We start from the raw sequence: 24,128 nt of genomic DNA on the forward strand, positions 1-24,128 counted from the left end.
ATGAGGGTTAAGTGACTTGCCCAGGGTCACACAGCTAGTAAGTGTCAAGTGTCTGAGGCTGGATTTGAACATAGGTTCTCCTGAATCCAGGTTTGGTGCTTTACCTCTGGGCCACCCACCTGCACCCCTTCCCATGATATTCTTTTAACTCAGCATTCTATCTTCCAACTCTGAAGCTTTATGCTGGCTGTTCCCAATGTACTCACCCCTCACCTTAAGACTCTTTGACTTTTAGGTTTGATTCAGGCTCAGTTAGGATGCTTTCTACACAAAACCTTTTCTGATTCCCCTAGTTTCTCATGACTTCTCCCTTCACTAATTATCTTAGGATTTTATGTAGCCCAGCCCTCTCTTTTTACAAATGAGGAAACAGAGGCAAGATAAGTGAACTGACTCATCTAGGGTTACATACCTAATACATGGCAGAGCAGGAATTTGAACCCAAGTCCTCTATTTCCGAATTCAGCATTCTTTCCAGTACAGTATATCTCATCCCTGGTGGCAGGTCGTATTCTTCATTAGAATGCAGGCTCCTTCATGGCAAGACTTATTTCTTTTTGTCTCCAGGGCTTTGTGCATAATAAATGTTGAATTTGAATTTGTTAATAGATGAAGGTCAAGAGATTGGAGAATTTCAGGCCAGAGAAAAGTACCATTGAAATGGCTGGTCAGATCAGGGATGATGGATTGAGAGAATAGGGAGAGATCAATAGAACTCAGCACTTCTCACATTCTATTTTTATTATACTTGATTGCATGCATTTTATCTTCCGTAATCCGGTAGTGGAGTAAGTTTGATGATGAAGGGGTTAGTGGCCAATTTAGCTTTATTCTTTACACAGAGATTAGCATGAGGTTCTGCATATGGTGGACATTTATTATATGTTTGTTGAACAATATAGGGGATGAAGTTGAAGAAGATTAGAGGAAAATTCCCTCTACTCCTCATTAGTCAAGGAAGGTTTCTTGGAGAGATGATGTTTCAGAAAAAGGGAGAGAAGATTTGAGGAGTTGGGCAAGGAATAAATAACTTATTAAGGGGTATCATTTCCTCTCCATCAGATGGGCTTGAGGTCTTATGCCATTGATTTTCCTCACCACCAGAAATCTGGTCAGGCATTGTGCTAAGTGCTGGGGATACAAAGAAAGACAAAAACAGTCCCTTGACCTCAAGGAACTTCCAGTCTAGTAGAGGAAACAATATGAAAAGAATTGTCATTATATCTACATATAGGCAGCTAGGTGTCTCAATGGATAGAGTAGCAAACCTGGAGTTAGAACGACCTGAGTTAAAATTCAGCTTTTGCCTCATTTTCCTAATCCGTAAAATTGGGGTAATAATAACATCTACCTCTCAGGGTTGCTGTGAGGATCAAATGTGATAATGACTTTAAATCATTTATGCCTGGTGCATAGTAAGTGCTCCACAAATGCTAACTCCTATTTCATTATTACTACACACATATATGTACACACACATGCACATATATTCATGCATGCATAATACATATACACATATATACTCATACACATAGACATATACATGCACACACACACATAGCCAATAGAAAGTAGTATTAGAGGGGAAAGCACTTGTAACTGAAGTATGATGGAGAGGGGCAGGGAGGATTGGGAAAGGTCTTCTGAATTCGATGGCATTTAAACTTGAAGGAAGCCATCAAAAATAAGAGGTGAGGGGCAGCTAGGTGGCAGAGTGGATAAGGCACCAGCCCTGGATTCAGGAGGACCTGAGTTCAAATCTGGCCTCAAACACTTGACACTGACTAGCTGTGTGACCCTGCGAAAGACCTGCTCCTCCCCCCCCCCAAAAAAATAAGAGGTGGAGGTGAAAAGAGAGTCTTCCAGACACAAGGGAGAGTGAGAAAAATGATTATTAATAACCAATTAATATTGGGGAGATCCAGTTTTTTCTCTTACTATTTCCTTATTGAAAGCACAGTCCTTGAGAAGGACATTGGTGATCCATAAGATTGCCTAAACCCTCTGGGTACCTGCTTGTTGTCCCACCCAAGTGGAAGACCTTACAAAGAGAATCTAATTTAAGTGGAATTCTTACTGCACTTTTGTTTGTTGTTCATTGCCTGGGTGGAGGATAGATTCTTTTGTATAGATTGCCAGATGGGAATGGTCTGCCCTGACATGAGTGTCTGTTTGTCCATCCATGACAAGATCAGAATCATGTATCCAGCCCCTTATTAGAAGGGGCCCAACTCTCATCATAATATTAATACTCTCATTGATTTTTTCTTTTTTTGTGAGGTAATTGGGGTCAAGTGATTTGCCCAGGGTCACACAGCTAGTAAGTGTCAAGTGTCTGAGGCCAGGTTTGAACTCAGGTCCTCCTGAATCCAGGGTCGGAGCTCTATCCACTGCTCCACCTAGCTGCCCCTCTCATTGATTCTTAACCAATCAGAGTTAATTTCTATCTATTGGGAACACCCACCCTTCCAAGGGCATATAAGCATTGACTGGCCTCCATGATTTGTCTTTGGTCCCCATGACTTCCACTGACCTCTTTATCAATTATTTATTAGCCACAATGATTGTTAGTTACCCAGAAACTATGTCTCTTGGACTTTTAATATGTCACAAGAGCCAGTATAGAGTCAGGATATGGAGTATCATATGTACAGAAAAGCAAGTAGGTTAGTGTAGCTGGATGGCAGAGGGTATGAAAGGATGAAGACAAAGACTCTGACCCAGGTACTGAACTAATTGAGCTGAGAAGGGCAATGTATATACTAGCCACCAGGTTCTGGACTGGGAGATAAATTTGGATATGGTGAACATCCCATAATGAAAGGTTACTGAGTGGTAGTATTATAGAGAGAGACTGGAAGTGGCAGTGGGAACTGCCATACTGATTCTTTATATACTTCACAATGTTATTCATAATAACTACATTTTTGATGGATCAAGTTATCTCAGTTTCATGACTTTCCCCAATAGTCCTCAGAAGAGGCAGATGGTGTGGGTTTTACTAGCAGGTTGATGTAATCCAAAAGGCAGGCTACACTGATGATTAACAGGTGGGAACCAGGGAAAGCTCAAGGGGATGAGGGATTCTAGTAGAGGACAGAGTCTGTCTCTTCTTCCAGGAATCCTCCTCTCAAAATCAGAAGAGATGAGGTATTTTTCTTTCTCTGCCCCTCTGTACATTTATTCCACAAACATGAATGAAATTTGATCAAGAACTATGGAACTTTTCTGGGTCATAGCCTCAAGCTTTCTGCTGGCCCTCTCCCCTGTGCATTCATTCATTTAACAAATATCTATTAATTGCCTACCATATTCCAGTCATTGTACTAGACATTAGGGATACAAAGACAAAAAGAGAAAAAAAAAGTAGTCCCTACCCTAAATGTGTTAATATTCTGCTGGGAGATAGCAACATAAATACAGAAAATTAAAGATATATGAATATATATATGAATAAATGCCTAGTGGAAGGCACTAGCAACTGGGAAGTGCAGAAGGAGGAAATAGCTGAGCATTGAAGGAAGCAGGGACTCTGAAGCAGACATGAGAAGGGAGATTGAAATTATGGAGTACTTCCAATTTAAAGGTGCAAAAACAAGAGATGGAATTTCATGGAAAGAGAATAGCAGGTAGGTCAGTTTGATTGGAACATAGTATATTTAAAGCCAAGTCATGTGCAATAAGTCTACAAAGTTGGACTAGACCTGGATTGTGAAGGGGGAAGGGGAAGGTATCAGGGTCCAGGCAACATGATAAGTATGCTCAGGCATTTAAAGGATTTTCATGCAAGTTGTGGTATATGAATACAATGGAATACTATTGTGCTGTAAGAAATGATGAGCAGGAGGAGTTCAGAGAAACCTGGAGGGTCTTACGTGAGCTGATGATGAGTGAGATGAGCAGAACCAGAAGAACATTGTACACAGTATCATCAACATTGAGTGTTGACCTACTGTGATGGACTATATTCTTCTCACCAATGCAATGGTACAGAAGAGTTCCAGGGAACTCATGATAGAAGAGGATCTCCAAATCCAAGAAAAAAAAAAAAGAACTGTGGAGTATAGATGCTGATTGAACCATACTATTTCTTTTGTTTTGGGTGCTGTTGGTTTTTTTTTTTCTATTTTGAGGTTTTGCATCACTGCTCTGATTTTTTCTCTTGTAACAGGATTAATGCAGAAATAGGATTAATGTTATTATGTATATATATATGTATGTATGTATATATCTATCTATATGGATATGGATATGATATATAGATATATAGATATATAGATATAACCTATATCAGATTACCTGCTGTCTAGGGGAGGGGGGAGGGAGGGAAGGGAGGGAGAAAAATCTGAAATTATAAAGCTTGTATAAACAAAAGTTGAGAACTATCTTTACATGTAACGGAAAAAATAAAATACCTTATATGTAAAATAAATAAATAAATAAATTAATTAATTTTAAAAAAAAAGGATTGTCGTGTAGAATAAGGTTTGGCTTCTTCTCTTTGGCCTCAGATGGCATCAACCACAGGCTTTATGTTGGGAAAAAATGAACAATTCAAAGTTTCTTAAAGAGGGCTCCCTCAGGAAGTGGCAGGGGTCTTCAAGCAGGGGCTGAATGACTATCATTTTTACAGTGCTGAAGATTCCTTCTGGGCATGGCTTAGGCTATGTGGCAGTTGAGGTGCTTCCCTTCTCTCTCTCCCTTCCATAACACAGACAAATTGACATTGCATAAAAATCACTTTATGTAGAGATCTGCAAAATAGTCCACTTACATAAATCGAGAACTGTCAGTAGTTTAGGCAAAACAATGAGGAACTAAGGTAGGCTACTTGCCCTGTAAATGAAGAGAAGCGAATAGGTCTGAACAAGAAGAGTACCGGTTGTTGACTCTGAGTTTGGGATCTTAGGTGACTGGAAGTGTTCTGATGCTCCCATTAGACACTTGGGTACTACTGCTATCATATAGCAAAAGCAGCTCCAGGAAATAGAACAGAGGAGTGACAAGGTCCCCTTTCCCTGCCCCTCAGCTTCACACAGCTTTCTCACCCACATGCTTGGTTCAGCCTCGGATGGGAGGATTCCCACAAGGCTTTTGATTGCTGGTTTAGTGAAAAACAGTGGTTTCTTCCTAGTAAACAGGCCATTTCTGCCAGAAACAGATGCTCCCTTAAATCACTGAAGGCAAGTTCTCAGTTAGCATAATACAATTCATTAATTCTCATACAAACATTTAGTAGACAACAGGGCAAACACTAAGAGAGCAAGTGACAAGTAAGCAGAATGAGGATTGAATCTTGACAAATCTTGAGGGTGGGACCTTAAGTAGGATCCCTGCCTTCACAAAATTCTCTGTCTGATGGGGAAAATCCAGTCCCTTGCCCTCAGAGAGTTCCCAATCTGATGAGGGAAACCTAGTCCCTACCCTCAGGTAATCCTGAGTCTGAGGAAAGAATACAGTGGTTTTTTTTTTCCTTATGAAGCTTTCTATCTAATGGACAAAGCACAGTCTCTACTCTTGGTCCCAAGGGGAAAGCACAGTTCTGGTGCTCAGAGAGTTCTTAGTTTGATGGAGAAGACATGGTTCCTCGGGGAGATCTTTATGTATATAGTCTGTATATGTGTGTCTGATTCTCATTCTCTCTCTCTCTCTCTCTCTCTCTCTCTCTCTCTCTCTCTCTCTCTCTCTCTCTCTCTCTCTCTCTCTCTCTCTCTCTCTCTCTCTCTCCTGACTCAGATTGGCCACAGGCCAGCTATACCACATTTCACCCCTCTCCCAGCATTCTCTCGTACCATTAAGAAACTTAAGAGGATATCTAATCTTTGTCTTTTTTTTTAACAGTCCCCACCAATTGTGTTTATTTATCATTAAGGAGTCCTTTGCATGGAAGTTGCATATAACAAATTAACAGATTCTTTTCTGAAGTAATATTTACTTTAAAGGTATAGCAAGAACAAGCAACCAAATATCAATCCCAGCCCCTTCTCCTCCTCCCCCAACACACAACACATGGAGGAGATAAAATTGAATTACCTCAATCTCTAGAGAGGAGGAGGGAGGAGTAAATTTACAGATTAACTGAGTTCCTATTTAGTAAATTCCAAGTCCAGAGCCACCTGTGACCTTCCAAGTCCCAGGCACCCTGTGACCTTAGGCCTTCCCTGCTGGGCTGCAAACAACTTGTAGCCTGGCATCCTCCCTCCAACAGCCCCATGGTTCATGTCAGGCACTCTACCACCTGTATCAAGAATTAATAGGGAAAAATGAAACAGACCAAAGCAAAGCCTCAAGCCAGTTTCTCAGGGCTGCAGGGCCCAAAGGGGTAAGAAACAGCTAGTCCTTTCCCTCACCAAGCTCAGTTCATGGTTTCCATGGTGTAGGTGAATAGCTCCCTATCTCCCACCCACTCCCACACCCCTTCCCAACAGTGCTGGAAGGAGAACAGAATGATCCTATCTAGAGCTTTTAAATGATCAGCCCATTTTCACTATGCAGCGGATGGAAAGAGGTTATTTCTTAGGGGAATGGAGAAAGACTTCCCCGAAATTCAGGGTCCTGGCATCTCTTAGATGGGAACCTTCATGTTATGTTATCTGGGCAAGGGCAATGTCTAGCCCAATACTTATACATAAACATGCTGTGCACATGGCACACACACACACACACACACACACACACACACTGTTTTTTCTTGTGTGTGTGTGTGTGTGTGTGTGTGTGTGTGTATGTGCATGAGTGAAATAGCAAAAAATACATAAGGAAGAATTCTCTCCTGATTTCTAGGGAAGTGTATCTGAGTCCAATCTGTGTTCTGGCTGCTACCAAGCAAATTTAACAACTCTTCCAGTTTCCTCTAGCTGCTCCCTCACTGTAAATTTGGTTAGAACTGAGAAGACACCACAGCTGACCTTTTCCTCATGTAGAAGAGTGGAGGGAGGCCTGTGTGACAGGTCCAGTATTACTCAGACTTGGGTTTACAACAAAGGACCTAGAAGCTTGAGTCAGAATAAATTTCCTCCTCTTGGAAGTGTTTCCAACTGCACAGGCTGTGAACATGATTCAAATACCTGCAGACAATTGCCCCGGAGCCCATGACCCTGGTCTTAGAGTCCCAAACTTAAGAACACAAGCAATTAGAGCTAGAATGTCAGACAGAGCCAGAAGGGACCTTCAAGACTATTTAGTCCAACCCTATTATTTTACTGACAGGCGCCTGAGACAAAGGGAGAAATGATTTACCCGAGGTCACACAGTCAGTAGCAGCAAGTCAAGTCAACAAGTACTTATTAAGTACTTACTATGTGCTAGACGCTGCACTAAGCTCTTACAACCTAACAGATAAAATAATACTAGTGTAGCTGAAAATGAGGGGATGAAAGGGAGAAGATGATGAAGATATTAAGAGCAGTTCATAGGAGAGAGAAAATCTGGACAATCAGGAGTGCTGCCTGGAAAGGATCAGAAAGGTGGCCTAGTGGATAGACCATCAGATGGTAAAGTAAAGAGAAATATATCTCAATTCAGGTTACTATGCCAATTAATTAAAAAGTTTTTGACTAATAACCCAGCAGATTCAGGAATTCCATGACATATACTTAATAAATGAATAAATGGTGTAAAGAGGATTAGAGTGACGGGTCTGGAATCTGGAAGACTCCTCTTCATGAGTTCAAATCTGGCCTCAGATACTTAGTAGCGGTGTGACCCTGGGCAAGTCACTTAACCCAGTTTGCCTTAGTTTCCTCATCAGTAAAATGAGTTGGAGAAAGAAATGGCAAACCGCTCCAGTATCCTTGCCAAGAAAACCCCAAATGGAGTCATGAAGAGTTGGACATGACTGGAACAACTGAACAACAACAAAATGCACATATTATCATCCTCATTTTTCAAATGAGGAAATGGAGGCTCAGATGGTTTAAAGTGGCTTGCCTCATAGACACAGTTCAAGTACCCGTTGGAACTTAAACTGCCAACTGAAAGTTCAGGGCACGTGTTATAACAGCATCCAGTCTATGGCAGTTAACCCTGGACAAGTCATGTGAACTCTCAGTGCCCCAGTGTCTAAGACTAAGTCACAGAAGAGTTGTAGCTCTACATTAATAAACCTTCCTCACTAGAAGTTCCCAATCCATCCATCCTCTTCTTTCTACTCAAATGGCCACCACTGTAGTTCAGGCTCTCGTCATCGCTTGACTGGACTTTTACAGTAGCTTCCTAATATATCCCTTCCTCAATTGTCTCTCCATTCCAAACCATCCTTCACATAAATGCCAAAATGATTTCCCAAAACAGAGGTCAGACTGCATCAGTCCCCTCTACACTCAAACTCCAATGACTTCCCATTACCTCTCTGGGCAAATACAAACTATTCTTGCTGGCATTTAAAGACCTTCACAACATTCATCCAACCTACCTTTCCATCCTTATTATTCATTACTCCCCCTTGACACCCTCTTTGGTCCAACCGAAGTGGTCTTCTAACAAGACACTACATTTCATTTCCCTTCCCTTCCCCCCAAAAGTGATTTTGCATTGGCTGTCCCACATGCCTTTTAATGCCATTCTACTCTTCTACCAAGACTCTTAGTAAATGATTATTTTGTTTGTTTGTTTGTTTTGGGGTGAGGTGGTTGGCATTAAGTGACTTGCCCAGGGTCACACAGCTAGTGTCAAGTGTCTGAGGCTGGATTTGAACTCAGGTCCTCCTGAATCCAGAGCCAGTGCTGTATCCACTTCACCACCTAGCTGCCCCAGTAAATTCTTATTTATTGATTTATATGCTAATAAAGTGACAGGTTTGGAAAAAAAGTATTATTATCATCCATCTATTGTTAGGATAGGGAAGGAACTGGTTCAGGCTCTACAACTGATACTACATGGCTTTGTATCAACTGTAGGGTTCAATGCTGAGGGGAGATAACTGAAATTAGATTTATTGACTCTCAGCCCTAATGTTCTTTCTATTGTACAACACTGATGGTGGAATAATTTAACAAAGATGATGGAAGAAATTTTCACAAGTTTCAAGTTTAGATAAATCATTACATCTCAGAGTTGGAAGATGTCATCTTGTCTAGCCACTATTGTAAGAGACATTTTTCTGTTCTGACATCTCTGACCAGAGTTCCCCCAGCCTCTGTCTAAAGTCCCCCAAGGTGTGGGTGCTTATTATACATCCAGAGGCAGGCCTTTCTGCTTTGGGGCATCTCTAATTGCTAGAATGCTTTTCTTAATATCATGTCAATATATACCTCTCTATAACTTCCCCCCATAGTTCTTAGTTCTGCCCATGGACCAAAAAGAATAAATTCCTTAACAGCACCTTGAAAATTTCTATTTCTTTTAGTTTTTTGTTTTGTTTTTTATTTGTTTGTTTTTGCTGAGGCAATTGGGGTTAAGTGACTTGCCCAGGGTCACACAGCTAGTAAGTGTTAAGTGTCTGAGGTCAGATTTGAACTCAGGTCCTCCTGACTCCAGGGCCGATGCTCTATCCACTGTGCTACCTAGCTGCCCCCCCCTTTGAAAATTTCAAACCAGTGATCACAGCTGCCTTCCAATATATTTTTTCCTTCTAGACTAATCATATGTAGTTCCTTCAGCTGATAAACATATGGTCCAGTCTCTAGTTCTCTCACCACCCACATCATCCATCTCTGGATTCTTTCCAGCTTGTCATTTGTCCTCCATCAATGTACTGCTCAGAGTTGTTCATAATATGCCAGATTTGGTGATTAAATCATAATATGTCACTTGGAACAACCCAAACAGCAACCTGGGATGGGGGGAGGGCAGTGAGCAGGAATCATCACTGTTAGGGAGGAGAAGGGAATGCAACATCCAGGGGTTCAATGTGAAAAGCCAGGTTCCAGCAGGATGTTAGGCTTTCCCAGCTCCTCCTTCCTAGATCTGTAGCCTTTTTCAATTCCTCCTCCCTCCCCTTTATGTGCTCCCCAGTGCCTGGGAAGGATAAATGTTGCATGTCCCCTCCTTTTGGTGACAGGTAGCCAAAGCTACTGAGGCTAATTAGCACTCGATGATGTGCCTGACCTCTGCCCCAGCACTGGGCTCTGCTGCTCCTCTTCATTCCCAATTAATGTGCTGGGCTGCCCAGGCTCCCCCCTCTACCTCCTTTCAGATTCTTTCCATTTAGCTTTTGGGCTGCAGTAGGTCCCTCCTTCTTTTTTCCCTTTCAGTTTTGGTCTAATTGGCTCAGTAATTAATACATTTTATATTATAGAATCATAGGAGTATAGAATGTTAACACTGGAAGGGGAATGTAAGACTGTGTGGTTGAAGTGCTCATTTTACAGAAGAGAAGACTGAGGACCAGAGAAATGGTGTAGTTTTCCCAAAGGCTCAGAGCAATGTAGGGGCATAGCTGGGACTAGAACTCAGCTCTCTCATTTTCAGTGAAGGAGTAGAGTACAATAAATCACAATAATTGTCACCAGTGAGTAAGGTACAGTTGAAAGATCCTTAAACTGGGAATTTTTTTTCTTGTTAATCAGTTGTTTCAGTCCTGTCCCATTCTTTGTGACCCCATTTGGGGTATTCTTGGCAGAGATACTGGAGTGACTTGCCATTTTCTTCTCCAGATTATTTAACAGATGAGGAAACTGACACCACCAAGGTTGAGTAACTTGTGCAGGGTCACACAGCTAGTAAGTGTCTGGTGCCAAGTTGGAATTCAGGAAGATGAGTCTTTGTGACTGCAAACCCAGAACTCTATTCACCGCACCACTCAACCACTCTATACTGGAATTAGGTGGTTGGAATTCTCATTTTCAGTTTCTCCTGACTAGTTGTGTGACTGTTGGTGAGCATATCTTTCCCCCTCTATGGTCTCAGTTTTTCTTTTGTATACGTGGTGGTTAAATATAAAACAAGGAAGAGTTGAACTAAACGATGTATGAAAGATCTTCTGGCTCTGACAGTCTATGTGTTTATCAATTGGCTCAATATAGTATGCCTCTCAGGTATTGGAGGTGAGCCAAGGAATATATACTGCTGAAGTCATTCCTAATAGATCACATAGGGCTGTTTATTGGTCAAAGAATATATTTAGAAACATGTGCTATTTCTGTTGTGCAGATAAATTTGGGTCTCAGGACTCCTGAACTCTGAGATATACAGTGTCAGAGATGTCACTGGATATCTCATCAACTGGGAAATGCTTTGAGCACTGCTCATGATACTTGACTGGGGTGACCTGAGGTTGAATTTGCTGGTGCAGGCTTTTTATACAGTTTAGCAGCCTGTATTATCACAAGCTCTGAGCCAATCAGGGAAATGGTCCAATAGAAATCAAACACTGTAACTGAGGTGGACATGAAGGCTTGGCCAGTGATGATAGGACATCGATTTCTATGACACCTTAGTTATGCAAACAGAGGAAGATGCGGGGGATGCGAACCATTCATAGCCATGAAACAGGGACATACATCTTCCTATTCCAGGTTGCCTCAATCCTCTGGACACCACAGAGTTTATCATTTATTGAATGACTGTATAAGTCATTCTGGAGCAGCTAAACTGGGCCTAAAGTCAGGAAGACCCAAGTGCAAATTCTGTCTCAGACACTTAGTAGCAGTGTGACTGTGGGCAAGTCACTTAACCCTATTTGCCTCAGTTTCCTCATCTATAAAATGAGCTGGAGAAGGAAATATGAACCACTCCAGTATCTTTGCCAAGATAACCTCAAATGGGCTGGACATGACTGAAATGACCCAACAACAAATATAAGTCATTCTCCATTTCACCTCTCCATTGCATTTTGATTGATTGTCAATTTTGATTTTTCGGAAACTATATTATTCCATAGTTTCTAGTCATACATTAAATTGGCCACTATACAAAGTAAAGATGAAGGATTCTCCCTGTCTTTGGAGTCAAGGTGAGGTCAGAGTCCAAGCTGGCACAAGGCATACACAGTATGGAGAAACCCATTCAGAGGAGAGAAACTCCAGAGTAAAAACATTAGTCTGAGATGTGACTGAACAATTCAATTAAATCCCAACTGCAAATTTGTAGACCCTGCCCTCATGTTGCTTTAAGTCAAAAAGGTATCAACATATACTAGAGAGTATATGTTGGTACATAAGCAGATAGATAAATAAAAATATAGATACACAGAGTTATATTTGTATATGCATATGTATATAGACATATGTAGGTATGTGTGTATGCATGCATACGTGATGTTTCAAAAGTCTTAGTACAGTTTTAAAACTTTAGCCACTTGGTCAATTAGGCCAAATTCTTTTAAGGGTTTTGAAATTACTGTCTATTTTATGGAGAGAGGAGAGAAAGGAAGTGAGAGGGTAGGAGCAGCTAGGTGACACAGTGGATAGAGCACTAGCCCTGAAGTCAGGAGAGCCTGAATTCAAATCCAGCCTCAGACACTTACTAGCTGTGTGATTCTGGGCAAGTCACTTAACCCGAACTGCCTCCCCTCTCCTCTCCAGAAGAAAGTAAATCTCCAAATTCAATATATATGTGTTCTTGTCTATGTTATCTCCGCCAATGATGCTATATTGTTTTCTTTTCTTTTCTTTCTTTCTTTTCTTTTTTTTTTGGTGAGGCAATTGGGGTTAAGTGACCTGCCCAGGGTCACACAGCTAAGTGTCTGAGGCCAGATTTGAACTCAGGTCCTTCTGAATCCAGGGCTGGTGCTCCATCCACTGTGCCACCTAGCTGCCCCCAATGATACTATATTGCAACGATTTATTGGTGTCCATTATGTGTAGCTCTCATTCATGTTCTCTCATAAATGCACAATAGGGATCCCCCAATGTGGTAGGAAACTTTCTCAAGTTTTGTTCATATTACATCCATACTAATGAAATACATAGCATCAATTGTCATTTGCTCTTACTACAATACAATCTGCCATTTTGTTATTTTTGGTCACAAACTTATTAGATAACATACTTCACACTTTCCAGGCATTTCCCTTTAATTTATCATCAACTTTGATTCTTCAAAAAGTATAGTATTTTGTAACTCCTAGCCATATAATATCATAAGAGACATAAATACTGGGGTTAAAAAGAAGTCTTTGTTTCAGGGAGGAGCTTAGGGATTGTTATAAATTCTGTGAAATTTTTCCAAAGCTAATCAATCCAGCCTGATTTCCTTCTATTCATCATGGATCCAAACCCATTGTTTATTTGAAAATATATATACTGTTAAATAATTTCTTTTAGTTGGCCATCCAACTGCGTATCATTGTTTGGACAATAGCCACCTTCAACCATTTTGATCAGAGAAGCTAAACTCTTTTGAGCAATTACGAATCTGATTTCAGAATTCATATAATGTAATTATTATAATAACAGCTAGCATTTGTACAATACTCTGAAGTTTTCAAAGTGATATATATACATATAATGTAATTATTTTAATAACAGCTAGTATTTGTACAATACTCTGAAGTTTTCAAAGTGATATATATTATCTCATTTGATTTTTATAACAATCCTATTAGACAGGTGCTATAATCTCCATTTTAGCCTTTTAAATTATATATTTTTTCAATCAGTAAAATCAACCTTCTTTGCCACCCCCAACTTGCCTCCATAGCTTGAGACCTAAAGAAAAACAAGCCCTGTTATAAACATATGTCGTCAACCAAAATAATGTATACATTGAGTGGAATGACATCCATCTGGGTCATTCACTTCTGTATCAAAAGGTAGATAGCATGTTTCATCATTAGTCCTCTAGAACCCTGGCTGGTTATTACACCAATAAAAATTCCTAATTCTTTCAAAGCTTATTGTGACTTTATTTTAGTATTTCTTCATTTCCTGGAGTTATTTGTTTCTATTTGGCCCATTCTAATTTTTAGGGAGTATGTTGCTTGGGCAAAGTTTTGCACCTCTTATGCCATTCTCTTAGTTCTCTTTTCAATTCTTTCTTCCATACCTCTCACTTCCTTTCCATTTTTTCCTCAAATTGGTCTCATTTCATTTATAAAAATCATCTTATAACTTTTTTGAATTCTTGCTTCACCTCTTCCAGGGATTCTAGTTGAGTTTGTGCTCAAGCTGTGTTTTTCTTTTTCTAAGGTATTGCTTGCCCATGCCTTGTAGTAGTTTTCTTCTACATTTTTGTTTTGAGCATCCCTGCCACTGTTATAGCTCATTATGGGAGGGGGATTCTTTTTTCTCCATTCTTTAAGGCTACATCATAACTTTGGGCTTGATGTTAGGCCTGGACTAACTGAAGAGAAGGTCTAAGCTGCTTCTGTTGCTGCTTTCTTTGGGTATTGAGTGTTGTGTTATTCCAGGATCTCAACAATACAATGGAGAAATGTAAGCTTTCAGGCAGTGCTACCAGAATGGTCTGATTCAAGGAAAAGTCTCATTGTTGCCTCACTTGGTCCAAGCTTTTGATTTTGGGTCTGAGCAAGAATAGACTGCAATTCAACTCAGCCCCCATCAGTCGGATAGGTAGTTCTGCTGCTTCAGAGTAAGAAATGCAAGTTTCCCTTTGGTCTGAGATTGGTATTCCCCTGCAGGCTGAGCTAAATATTAGAGCTGGGATCCTACTCTGTTCCTGGGGTCTAAACCCACTGTTGCTGCTTGCTTCTGAATTTTCACCTTTCTTAGTATACTTCCTAGGGCCTCCCTACCTGGAAATATGAACCCTTCCACTTTTCAGTCTGCCCTGGGTCTGTGAGAAGACCTGGGTAGTGGGCAACAAAGTTCTGGTCCACATTTGTCTCCATCAGAGTATCCCAGTATGTGGTAGCCTTGTCAGGGACCTCCTGTAGCCCTTGTGCACAGTTCTCCCTGGTCACTGAAGTACTCCTACCTTGCTCCTTATCCCCACTGTTAACAGACTTCTGTGTTTACTTTTATAAAGCTATGCTGAGCTGGGCTACACAAAAGACTCACTGTGATCTTTTCTGGATTTCGTTATGAGGATTTTATCTGGTGAATTTTCGAGATCTATTTGGAGGAATTGTGGGTGAGAGTTCAATTACATTGTTTACTATGATTCTGCCTCAGCTCTGCTCCCCCATTCTCATTTTTCAGGTGAGGAAATTGAACCTGAGAGAGGTTAAGTGACTTGCCTAGTGTCACACAGCTACTAAGTATTTGAAATGGGATTTGAAATTAGATTTTCCTGACTTTACATTCAGCACTCTATCCTTTTGTGTGAGAGAATATATCTTTTGGAAATTAAAACCAAAGGGGTCCAGGTGGGGTTTTGGAGTGTCTGGAACAAACTAAATCCTTTCTGTTTTTTCCAGATTCCTCCTTTTCTCCACCTCAAACAATAAAACAAAACAAAAATATGATGAATGTCCAAAACATGCCTTAACACTCTGCTAGCCCCCTGAGCATTACACAGAAGTATTAGCTGTGATTTCTGTACTCAAGGTGCTCACGATGTAGGAGGCAAAAAAGGGGTTAATAGAAAAACCTAAGATCCAAGCTTTTATTCAGATATGAGCTCCAAAAGAGAGTTAGACCCCAGTTAATGGATAACTTATGCTAGGTTCTTGTACCCACAGAAATCAGTGCCCATAACGGAAACAGAGGGAGAGAGGCCATGATGACCTTAGACTAAATGACAAGGATATAGAAATTCTAATGAAAAATGGAGATATTTTGAAACTAGCCATGCGAATCAGAAAGAGACATGAGCAGAAAAGGCCAAATTTGTCCCCAGATTTGCCTTATGATGTGTAAACTCCCAAAATACACCTCCACTGAAAAAGGTACCCGCCTCAGGGGTTGGCTTAGGACCCCAGGAACTCCAAATTAGGATAAGCCCTCCCCTGTACCTACCCAAGGTGGAGATTATTATAATGGGACTGATAATCAATTTATCCATACTATAAATATAACTGTCTTTTCTTTCACTATTCGAGAGATACCTTTCCACTATTCTGGTTCCCTCCCTGTGATCACTCACAGTATTGCAATAAAACTTGGGAAACTGAGTCACTGAGTCTTGTAATTCTTTTGGGACAATCAATTTGACCCTAAATTCTGGCCCACATCAACAATATAACTGGAGAAAGAAGGCATAGAAACAGTAAAAGACAACTCAGAATTCCCTTTCTGGGCCAAACTTTGCACCTCATTAAAAGATGGTGGCAGGGGGGGCGGCTAGGTGGCGCAGTGGATAAAGCACCGGCCCTGGATTCAGGGGTACTTGAGTTCAAATCTGGCCTCAGTCACTTGACACTTACTAGCTGTGTGACCCTGGGCAAGTCACTTAACCCCCATTGCACCGTAAAAAAAAAAAATTAAAAAAAAAAAAAGATGGTGGCAGGGAACAGGGGCCAGGAGAAAGTCTGTAGACACTGAAATAAAGGAGGCACAGATCCCATAGAGGAAATAAGGTGATGGGGAAATAGGAGGCTCTGGACCCACCTAACTCCATCCATAAAACTGGGACTTCTGGCATTGTGAATTTATTCTGTGAAGCAGAGGAAGGGAGAAGGTACCTGAAGTGGGCATCAGAGGTGTATCCTGGGGAGAAATTAAAATCTAGTCCTTCCCCTTCATTTTTTGTTTGTTTGTTTGTTTTTGTGAGGCAATGAGGGTTAAGTGACTTTCCCAGAGTTACACAGCTAGTAAGTATCAAGTGTCTGAGGTCAGATTTGAACTCAGGTCCTCCTGAATCCAGGGCCGGTGCTTTATCCACTGCACCACCTAGCTGCCCTGTGAATTTATTTTGTAAGGGTACAAACCTATCCTATGAGGGGGTTTGGACTTTGACTCAAGGCATTACTTCCTAGTGGTCTAGCTCTTTGTGTCAGCCTCCTTCCTTTCTTCAGGTAAATATCAACTTCTACTGAAAGCCTTTTCAAATCCCCTTCATTTTCGAGCCTTTCTTCTTTTGATTATCTCCCTCTTATCTTGTATATAGTATTTGTGCCTAGTTATTTGCCTCTCCCTTATATTGTAAGCTCCTTGATGGCAATGACTGTCTTTTCCCTTTGTTTGTATCCCTAGAATTTAGCATAATGCTTGTCATATGGTAAGTGCTGAAAAAATGCTTTTTGACTGACTATCAGATGCCTGGCAAGCCCCAAATGATTCTCTAAGTTCATGTTTGCAGCCTGGCTGCTAATGCGCATTGGTAGAGGGAGTTGCTCTCTGGGAGTACCTCTCACTGTGGAAATCATAAGTCCTGGACACAAATTACTCACTACTTACAGCCTATCCTGACTGGTTCTGGACCTTGACATTCAGACCAAATTTGGAAGAAGCAGGAAAAACAAAATGCCTGTGGCTGCTCCATCTGGATCTTCCTTGGAAAGGAAGTAGGAGTCTTGTGCAGGTAAAATGAGCATTATCTGGCTTCATTAGCAACTAGGCAGGGTGTAATGAGGATAATCTGTTTGTTCCCATCTCCCTGCCAATTGATGGGCATTGCAAAGAAGTATCACTGGAGACAAAAATTAAACTAGGGTTTTCTGAACTGTTCCTGCATCTGCTCAGGGAGCAGGTGGGGCTGATAAAATTCCTGCTGGCCTTGTCATCTTGAGTGAGCAGTTCTGGATACTAGGTACTTTCATTCAATTTGAGAATGAAGAAACAGGTCCAGAGAAGTAGCTTGCCCACTCACAAAGGTAGTGGACTGCAGAGCCAGAATTAACCTCATGACAAAAAAATCACAGGTCATGGAGCTAGAACTGGAAGAGAGCTCATGAGACCAAATCCCCATAATTTGACAGATGAAGAAACAGAGGCCCCGAGAAATTAAGTCATGTGCCCAGAGTGCACTTTGTACTCAAACATAGGTAATATGATCATAGATTCTTAGCTAGAGAAATATCATAGGCCATCCAGCCCAATCTCTCCATTTTATAGCTGAAGAAACTGAGGCTCAGAAGGGTTGTCATCACTTCCTGGCTGCCTTGGATTCCTTAAAGTCTCAGCTAAAATTGTATTTTCTGTGAGAAACCATTACTACTCCCACTGTTAATGTTAGTGTCTTCTCTCAGATTATCTTTAATTTATCTTATTTGTACATAGTGATTAACTAGTTAACTCTCTCATTAGACCGAGATCCTTAGGGCAGGAACCGTTTTTGCCTTTATCTTCACAGAGATAGTGCCCAGCACATAGCAGATGCTTAATAAATGTTTTGCTTTGCTTTGACTTAAGTAACCTACCTAAGATTCACAAGGTAGAAAAGCCTGAATTCAAACCCATCATAGATTTCGAGGTACAAAAGACCTTAGAAACTACTTTTTCCAACTTCTTAAGTTTTTGAGCTGAGGAACTGATGCAAAGAAAGATTCAATGACTTACCCAGAGTCACATGGCAAGGGAGTATCAGAGATAGGATCTGAACCCAGGTCATCCTAACTGTAAGTTCAGCACTTTGACCACTACATCATGAAGCCTCTGGCTTCAAATAGAGCCCAATTTCCCTGGATCACATTGCCTCTCTAAGAAGAAATTCAAAGTCCAGAACATGAAAGGGTGCCTTCGGACCGGTGAGCCTGCACTCAAACCATTCAAAGGCGATACTCAGGCTCCTGTGTTCCCATTCATTCTTGGTATTTGCTCTGAGAAAGGCCTGGTGTGACTCATATACTTACTGTTTTAGTTGAAACCCTTATTCATTGTCCTCAGTGGGCAGAGAACAGCTGCTCCCAGTTGCTGCTGTGAACCATGGGAAGGAGAGAGCTCTCAAATCACCAAGGTACCTTGACCATCCTGGCATCAGTTCTCTCTTGAACCTGTATGGTGAAGATCATTGTTGAGTAACATCTCACCTACCACTGTTGCACATTTTTGCAGCTGACTGGTCCCCATGACCGCAGTTATGGTAACAAGGCCTTTAAATACCCAACATCCTCCTCCTGGGGAGAGCTGCCCACCAACCCTCTTGCTGCTGCAGAGCTCATCCATCTGCTGCCTGTTTGCTGTTTGGCCAAGAAGCCTCAGCACCTGTAGTCAGACTTCCCAAAGGCTTCTCCCTCCTTTCTGATTCTCAGCCCCACATGGGCATCACAGGGACGGCTGGCAGCGGGTGCCGCCCCAGAGCTGTGCCAGCTACAGAAACGATGGAAGCTCCCCAGGACACTGGCGCAGAGAGGCCTTGTAACACAATTCACCAGCAGCCTGTACTCAGCCTGCTTCCCTTTGCTCTCTCCACTAATGGGTTGGACCAGATGGTGAATTATCTCAACTGATTTACAGCAATTGGGGCTGAGCAGGGGAGAGTGAGTGATGGGCATGAAGCAATGTTGTCTCAGCTCTGTCTCAGAGCAGCTGAAGGCTCTGCCAGAAGGGTGGGCAGGGGGAGGGGGAACAGCAAAGTGGAGAGAGGAGGGAGAACGGGAAGAAATGAGAAAAAGTAGGGGGGAAAGAAGAAATAGTGAGAGCAGGGAGGGGTAACAGGAAACTGGAGATGGGAGGGGAGGAAAGAAGGGGGCGGGAGGGGAAGAAAAAGACAGGGAACAAGTGACATGGACAAGCAAAGAAATTACAAGAAGTAGGAAGGGGAAATAGAAGAGGGAAGAGACAGAGAAAGAGGACAGATAGAGGCAGAGAGAGAGACAGAGACAGAGAGAGAGACAGAGACACACAGAGAATGACACACAGGGAGAGAGACAGAGAGAGACAGAGACAGAGACAGAGACAGAGGGAGAGGCAGAGACAGAGACACAGAGAGAGATCTAGAAACAGAGATTGAGAAAAAGAGAAAAAAATGGAGGAAGAAAGAAGAAGAAAGGAAGGGAAAAGGAGAGGGAAGGAGGAAAGAAGGAAAAAGGGGAGGAAGAGAGGAGAAAGAACATGTGCATCCAAAATCATCATACAACTCTAGTCACACTGAAAATCACAGCCCTCAACTGACCAGCCCCTTTCCCTCCCATGTTGAAGGGTGAAAATGATTGCTTGTTTGGGACATCACTCACTTTCCTCTGGATCACTAGCCAGGCTGACGGAATGTTTAAATGGGATACCCAGTTGTCAGCCCAAATGACACATGACTGGCATCTCTAGGGGGTTGTGTGTCTGGGTCTGCTTGTGAGGGCACTCATGGGATTTGTAATACCCAATGCTTCTTCTTCTTCTATAATCCCGACTTTTGCCCCCCCCCCACATACACCCTTACCCCCCAACACACTTGATTTTCTGGGGGCATTGGGTAGGGGGTTCTTATTGGGTAAAATTTAGCAGCAGGTGCCTCTCCAAATGTCTTTCTTAACTCCCAGTAAGGAGTACTATGGAATCTGGAGTGGAGTGAGTGTTGATTCCAGAAACATAGTGAAGCTTCCATGTCCCTCACTCCCCAGCATCTCTTCCACATGCCCCAAGGATGTCAGAACTGTCTTTCATAAGATATAAAATCTTTTATTACTAAGAAGCTGTGAGGTATAATGAAAAGAGTGCTGGACTCTGAATTAGGAAGCTGCAGGTAAATTCCTGGCTCTGGCATTTACTAGCTGAATGACCTCAGGCAGACTGCCTTGCTTTGAGCATGACTTTCTGTACCTGTAAAATGGGACTAATTATTTTTGGACCAGATACCTTACAAGGCAGTTGTGAGAAAAGGGCTTTGTAAACCTTACAAGATTAGACTTAGTCAGAAGGAGAGTCATTGAGTATAATGCCCTCATTTTACAGAGGAGGAAACTGAGGTTCAGGGAAACAAAATGACTTGCCCAAAGTCACAAAGGTAGTAAGTAGCAAATCTGAGATTTCAACCTGACTGCTCTAACTCCAAAGCCCATCTCCTTCCTACTGTATTATGATGTCTTTTGGATACAGACCTAGTAGTGATATTGCTAGGTCAAAGAATATGCATGGTTTTATAGCCCTTTGAGCAAAGTTTCAAATTGTTCTAAAGAATGGTTGAATCAGTCCACAACTCCACCAACAGTGCATTAATGTCTCATTTTCCCCATATTCCCTACAGCATTTGTCATTTTCCTCTGCTGTCCTATTATCCAATCCAATAGGTATATGGTAGAATTGTTTTGATTTGCATCTTGCCAATCAATAGTGAGAGCATTTTTAAAAAATATGGATATAGATAGCTTTGAATATATGATGTAGGGACCAAATTTAGTATGGGTAGAGTTAATTGGGTGGCTCACCATAATATTGGGGTTCAGGAAATAATGGGAGACCTCAAGGTCCAGAGTTTCCTCTCTTGCAAACTGCCTTTTCTTTTTTTATTTCTCCCAGACTAATAAGAAAGGAGATTAACAGCCTCTTTTCCACAAACAAATCAGGTTTTATTAATGGGAACAAATTTACAACACAAGTGAAGTTAATAGTACCAGGGACAATGAGAAAGGGGATAGAGAAAGGGAAAAATAAGACCCACTTCTTAGATGATTAGAATCTAAATCTCTAGGGTAAAAAGGCTCCCAAGTACCTCAAATAAGCTCTGCTTCTTCAGCTACTCAGAACAAAAAATGACTCAAAGCCTAAACTTTCTTCCAGCTCAGCTCGCCTAAAGAGCTACCCTTGCTTTAATAACACAAACTTACCACCACCTGGAATCTGTAGTTCCAAGGAGAATCAGCTGTGCAGTCTCTTCTGGTTCAGTCCGAAGGTCCACCACCCACCAGTCTCTCTCTGCCTCCCCCCCCCTCCCCCTCCCCCCCCCCTCTCTCTCTCTCTCTCTCTCTCTCTCTCTCTCTCTCTCTCTCTCTCTCTCTCTCTCTCTCTCTCTCTCTCTCTCTCTCTCTCCCTCTCCCTCTCTCTCTCCCTCTCCCTCTCCCTCTCCCTCTCCCTCTCTCTCTCCCTCTCTCCCTCTCTCCCTCTCTCCCTCTCTCTCCCTCTCTCTCCCTCTCTCTCTCTCTCTCCCTCTCTCTCTCCCTCTCCCTCTCCCTCTCCCTCTCCCTCTCCCTCTCCCTCTCCCTCTCCCTCTCCCTCTCCCTTTCCCTCTCCCTCTCCCTCTCCCTCCCTTCCTTCCTTCCTCCCCCACTGGAAAGGAGGTTCTTAGCCCTGCTGAATCTCCAATTAGTTCAACATACCCCCCTGGGCTGTCCCCATTATAATTTGGCCAGGCCCATGTGGCCATGGTGGAACTCCCAGGTAGGACTCCATTACTTTGTTTGATACTTTGACTCAATAAATGTTCTTTGTGCTGTTCGTTCCTATAATCTCTTAAAGTACACACCCATCTTTTCTTAGGCTTTTAAAGCTTGCATCTTTTCAGTCTGACCATAATGAAGCAAAGATGGGGTTATAAAAAGTCCAAATCACAATTAATTCCTTACAATGATCTGAAAATTGTTCATAACCACTATATCTTTTGAAACAGCCTCTCTATACTCAGGTAGCCAGGCTTCATGCCCACACTCAATGACACTGAGATACAGAAAAGATGTTCAAATCTCTGAGAATGTTTGGTCCTCATATAAGAGGACCTGAGCTATAACTGGAAATAACTTCACTTGGGACAAAAACAGTTGGCCAGGATAGGAGTAAGAGTCCAAGGATGACTTACGCAAAGTCAGTGGAAGGTCCTTTCTAGCTCTAGCATTTTGGTTTCCTAGGCTAGAGCCAATTCATTAGTAGAATGGAAGTTCATTGAATAGCCTGGGAGGCAGGAGACATTGTGAACCCAGTCAAGGCTTAGAAAGTGTGCACCCTTGTGTTTAAAAAAGCATGTCTCGGGGCAGCTAGGTGGCGCAGTGGATAGAGCACCGTCCCTGGATTCAGGAGTACCTGAGTTCAAATCCGGCCTCAGACACTTAACACTTACTAGCTGTGTGACCCTGGGCAAGTCACTTAACCCCAATTGCCTCACTAAAAAAAAAAAAAAAAAAAAAAAAAAAAAAAAGCATGTCTCCCTATCCACCAGAGGCTCTGAGCCTAACATGGGAACATAACAAAGATCTTTATAGAGTGGATTTTTGGGGGGCACTAAAGATATGTGAACTTAGAGTTATAAGGCAGTGTCCCTTGTTAAACTTCTTAATCACATTCTGCCCCAACTAGCTACTTTTCCTACTACTTGTCCCAGCTTTGCTCATTCCTTCTTGACTTTCTCCTCTCTTCTGAGGCATCTAGGTGGCCCAGTGGATAGAGTATTGGGCCTGAAATTAGAATAGACCTGAGTTCAAATATGACCTCAAACACTTCCTAACTGTGTGACTCTGAAAAAAACCATTTAATTGGGCTAGTCTGCTTTGGTTTTCTCAACTATAAAATATGGACTACCTCACAAAGTTGTAAAAAAAATCAGATCATACTGATAAACTGCTTAGCACATAGTAGGCACTTAATAAATGCTTACCTTCATCTTCTCTGCTCATTTTCACTTTCATCACCCTTACCTACCCATTCTGACATCTCTTCTCATGGATGAAAAATACACAGAGACCATATTCATACATTTGTTTGGAAAAAGTTAGTTTGTCTAATCTAAGACTGACCCCAGCCCCCTTTTCAAATAATAATAACTCACAGTCCTAGAAGTTGTTGAGGCTTACAGAGTGCTTTCTCCACAACAACCCTGTGAGATAGATGGACAAATACATATATACATACATGCACACACATACTCATACATATACACATGCACAACCCATATATTATACTCACACATGCACACGTAACACATACATGTATACATGTATGCAAATGCATACATTGTGTGGATATGTATACATTTTGTTGTTCAGTTTTAACTTTTTGTGACCCATTTGGGAGTTTTATGGCAGAGATATTGATTTGCCATTTCCTTTTCCAGCTCATTTTACAGATGAATAAGCTGAGGCAAATGGGGTTAAGTGACTTACCCAGGGTCACACAGATAGTAACTGTCTGAGGCTGATTTGAACTCAGTAACACACACATATATGTACACAAATATACGTACATTTGTATATGTGTATTGTGTACCTACTTCTGAAGGTTAATATGGGGATCTAAACACATACATATACACATGTATATGTACATCTAGATCTTCATAACCCTCAGAGGTAGGTACCACCAGCATTGTTATCCCCATTTTACTGATGAGGAAACTAAGTCTGAGAGAAGATAAGTGATTTGCCAAAAAAGTCACAGCTAGTGAAGAGCTACCTGAGGACATTTTGATTCTTCTGCCCTTGGAGAGCTCCCTAATGGTAACATACCACATAGAAAGAATAGCATTTATAGAGGGCTTTAAGATGTGTA

General features: G+C 41.7%; 1 protein-coding gene across 3 annotated transcripts in view; it reads right to left on the reverse strand.

The window, feature by feature from the left end:
* LRFN2 (leucine rich repeat and fibronectin type III domain containing 2) overlaps window positions 1-24,128 on the reverse strand; it is a 543,138-nt gene that overhangs the window by 16,614 nt on the left and 502,396 nt on the right. For 2 of the 3 annotated variants that reach the window (XM_043964828.1, XM_043964829.1), the window contains exon 5: window positions 18,575-18,715. The exons of the other annotated variant lie outside the window; for it this stretch is intronic. In XM_043964828.1, the coding sequence (XP_043820763.1) occupies window positions 18,592-18,715 (124 nt within the window). In that variant the 3' untranslated portion in view covers window positions 18,575-18,591. The remainder of the gene's footprint in view (window positions 1-18,574; window positions 18,716-24,128) is intronic. 3 annotated transcript variants of the gene reach the window in all.

This window comes from Dromiciops gliroides, chromosome 4 (assembly GCF_019393635.1).
Source record: "Dromiciops gliroides isolate mDroGli1 chromosome 4, mDroGli1.pri, whole genome shotgun sequence".
Classification (NCBI taxonomy): Eukaryota; Metazoa; Chordata; class Mammalia; order Microbiotheria; family Microbiotheriidae; genus Dromiciops; species Dromiciops gliroides.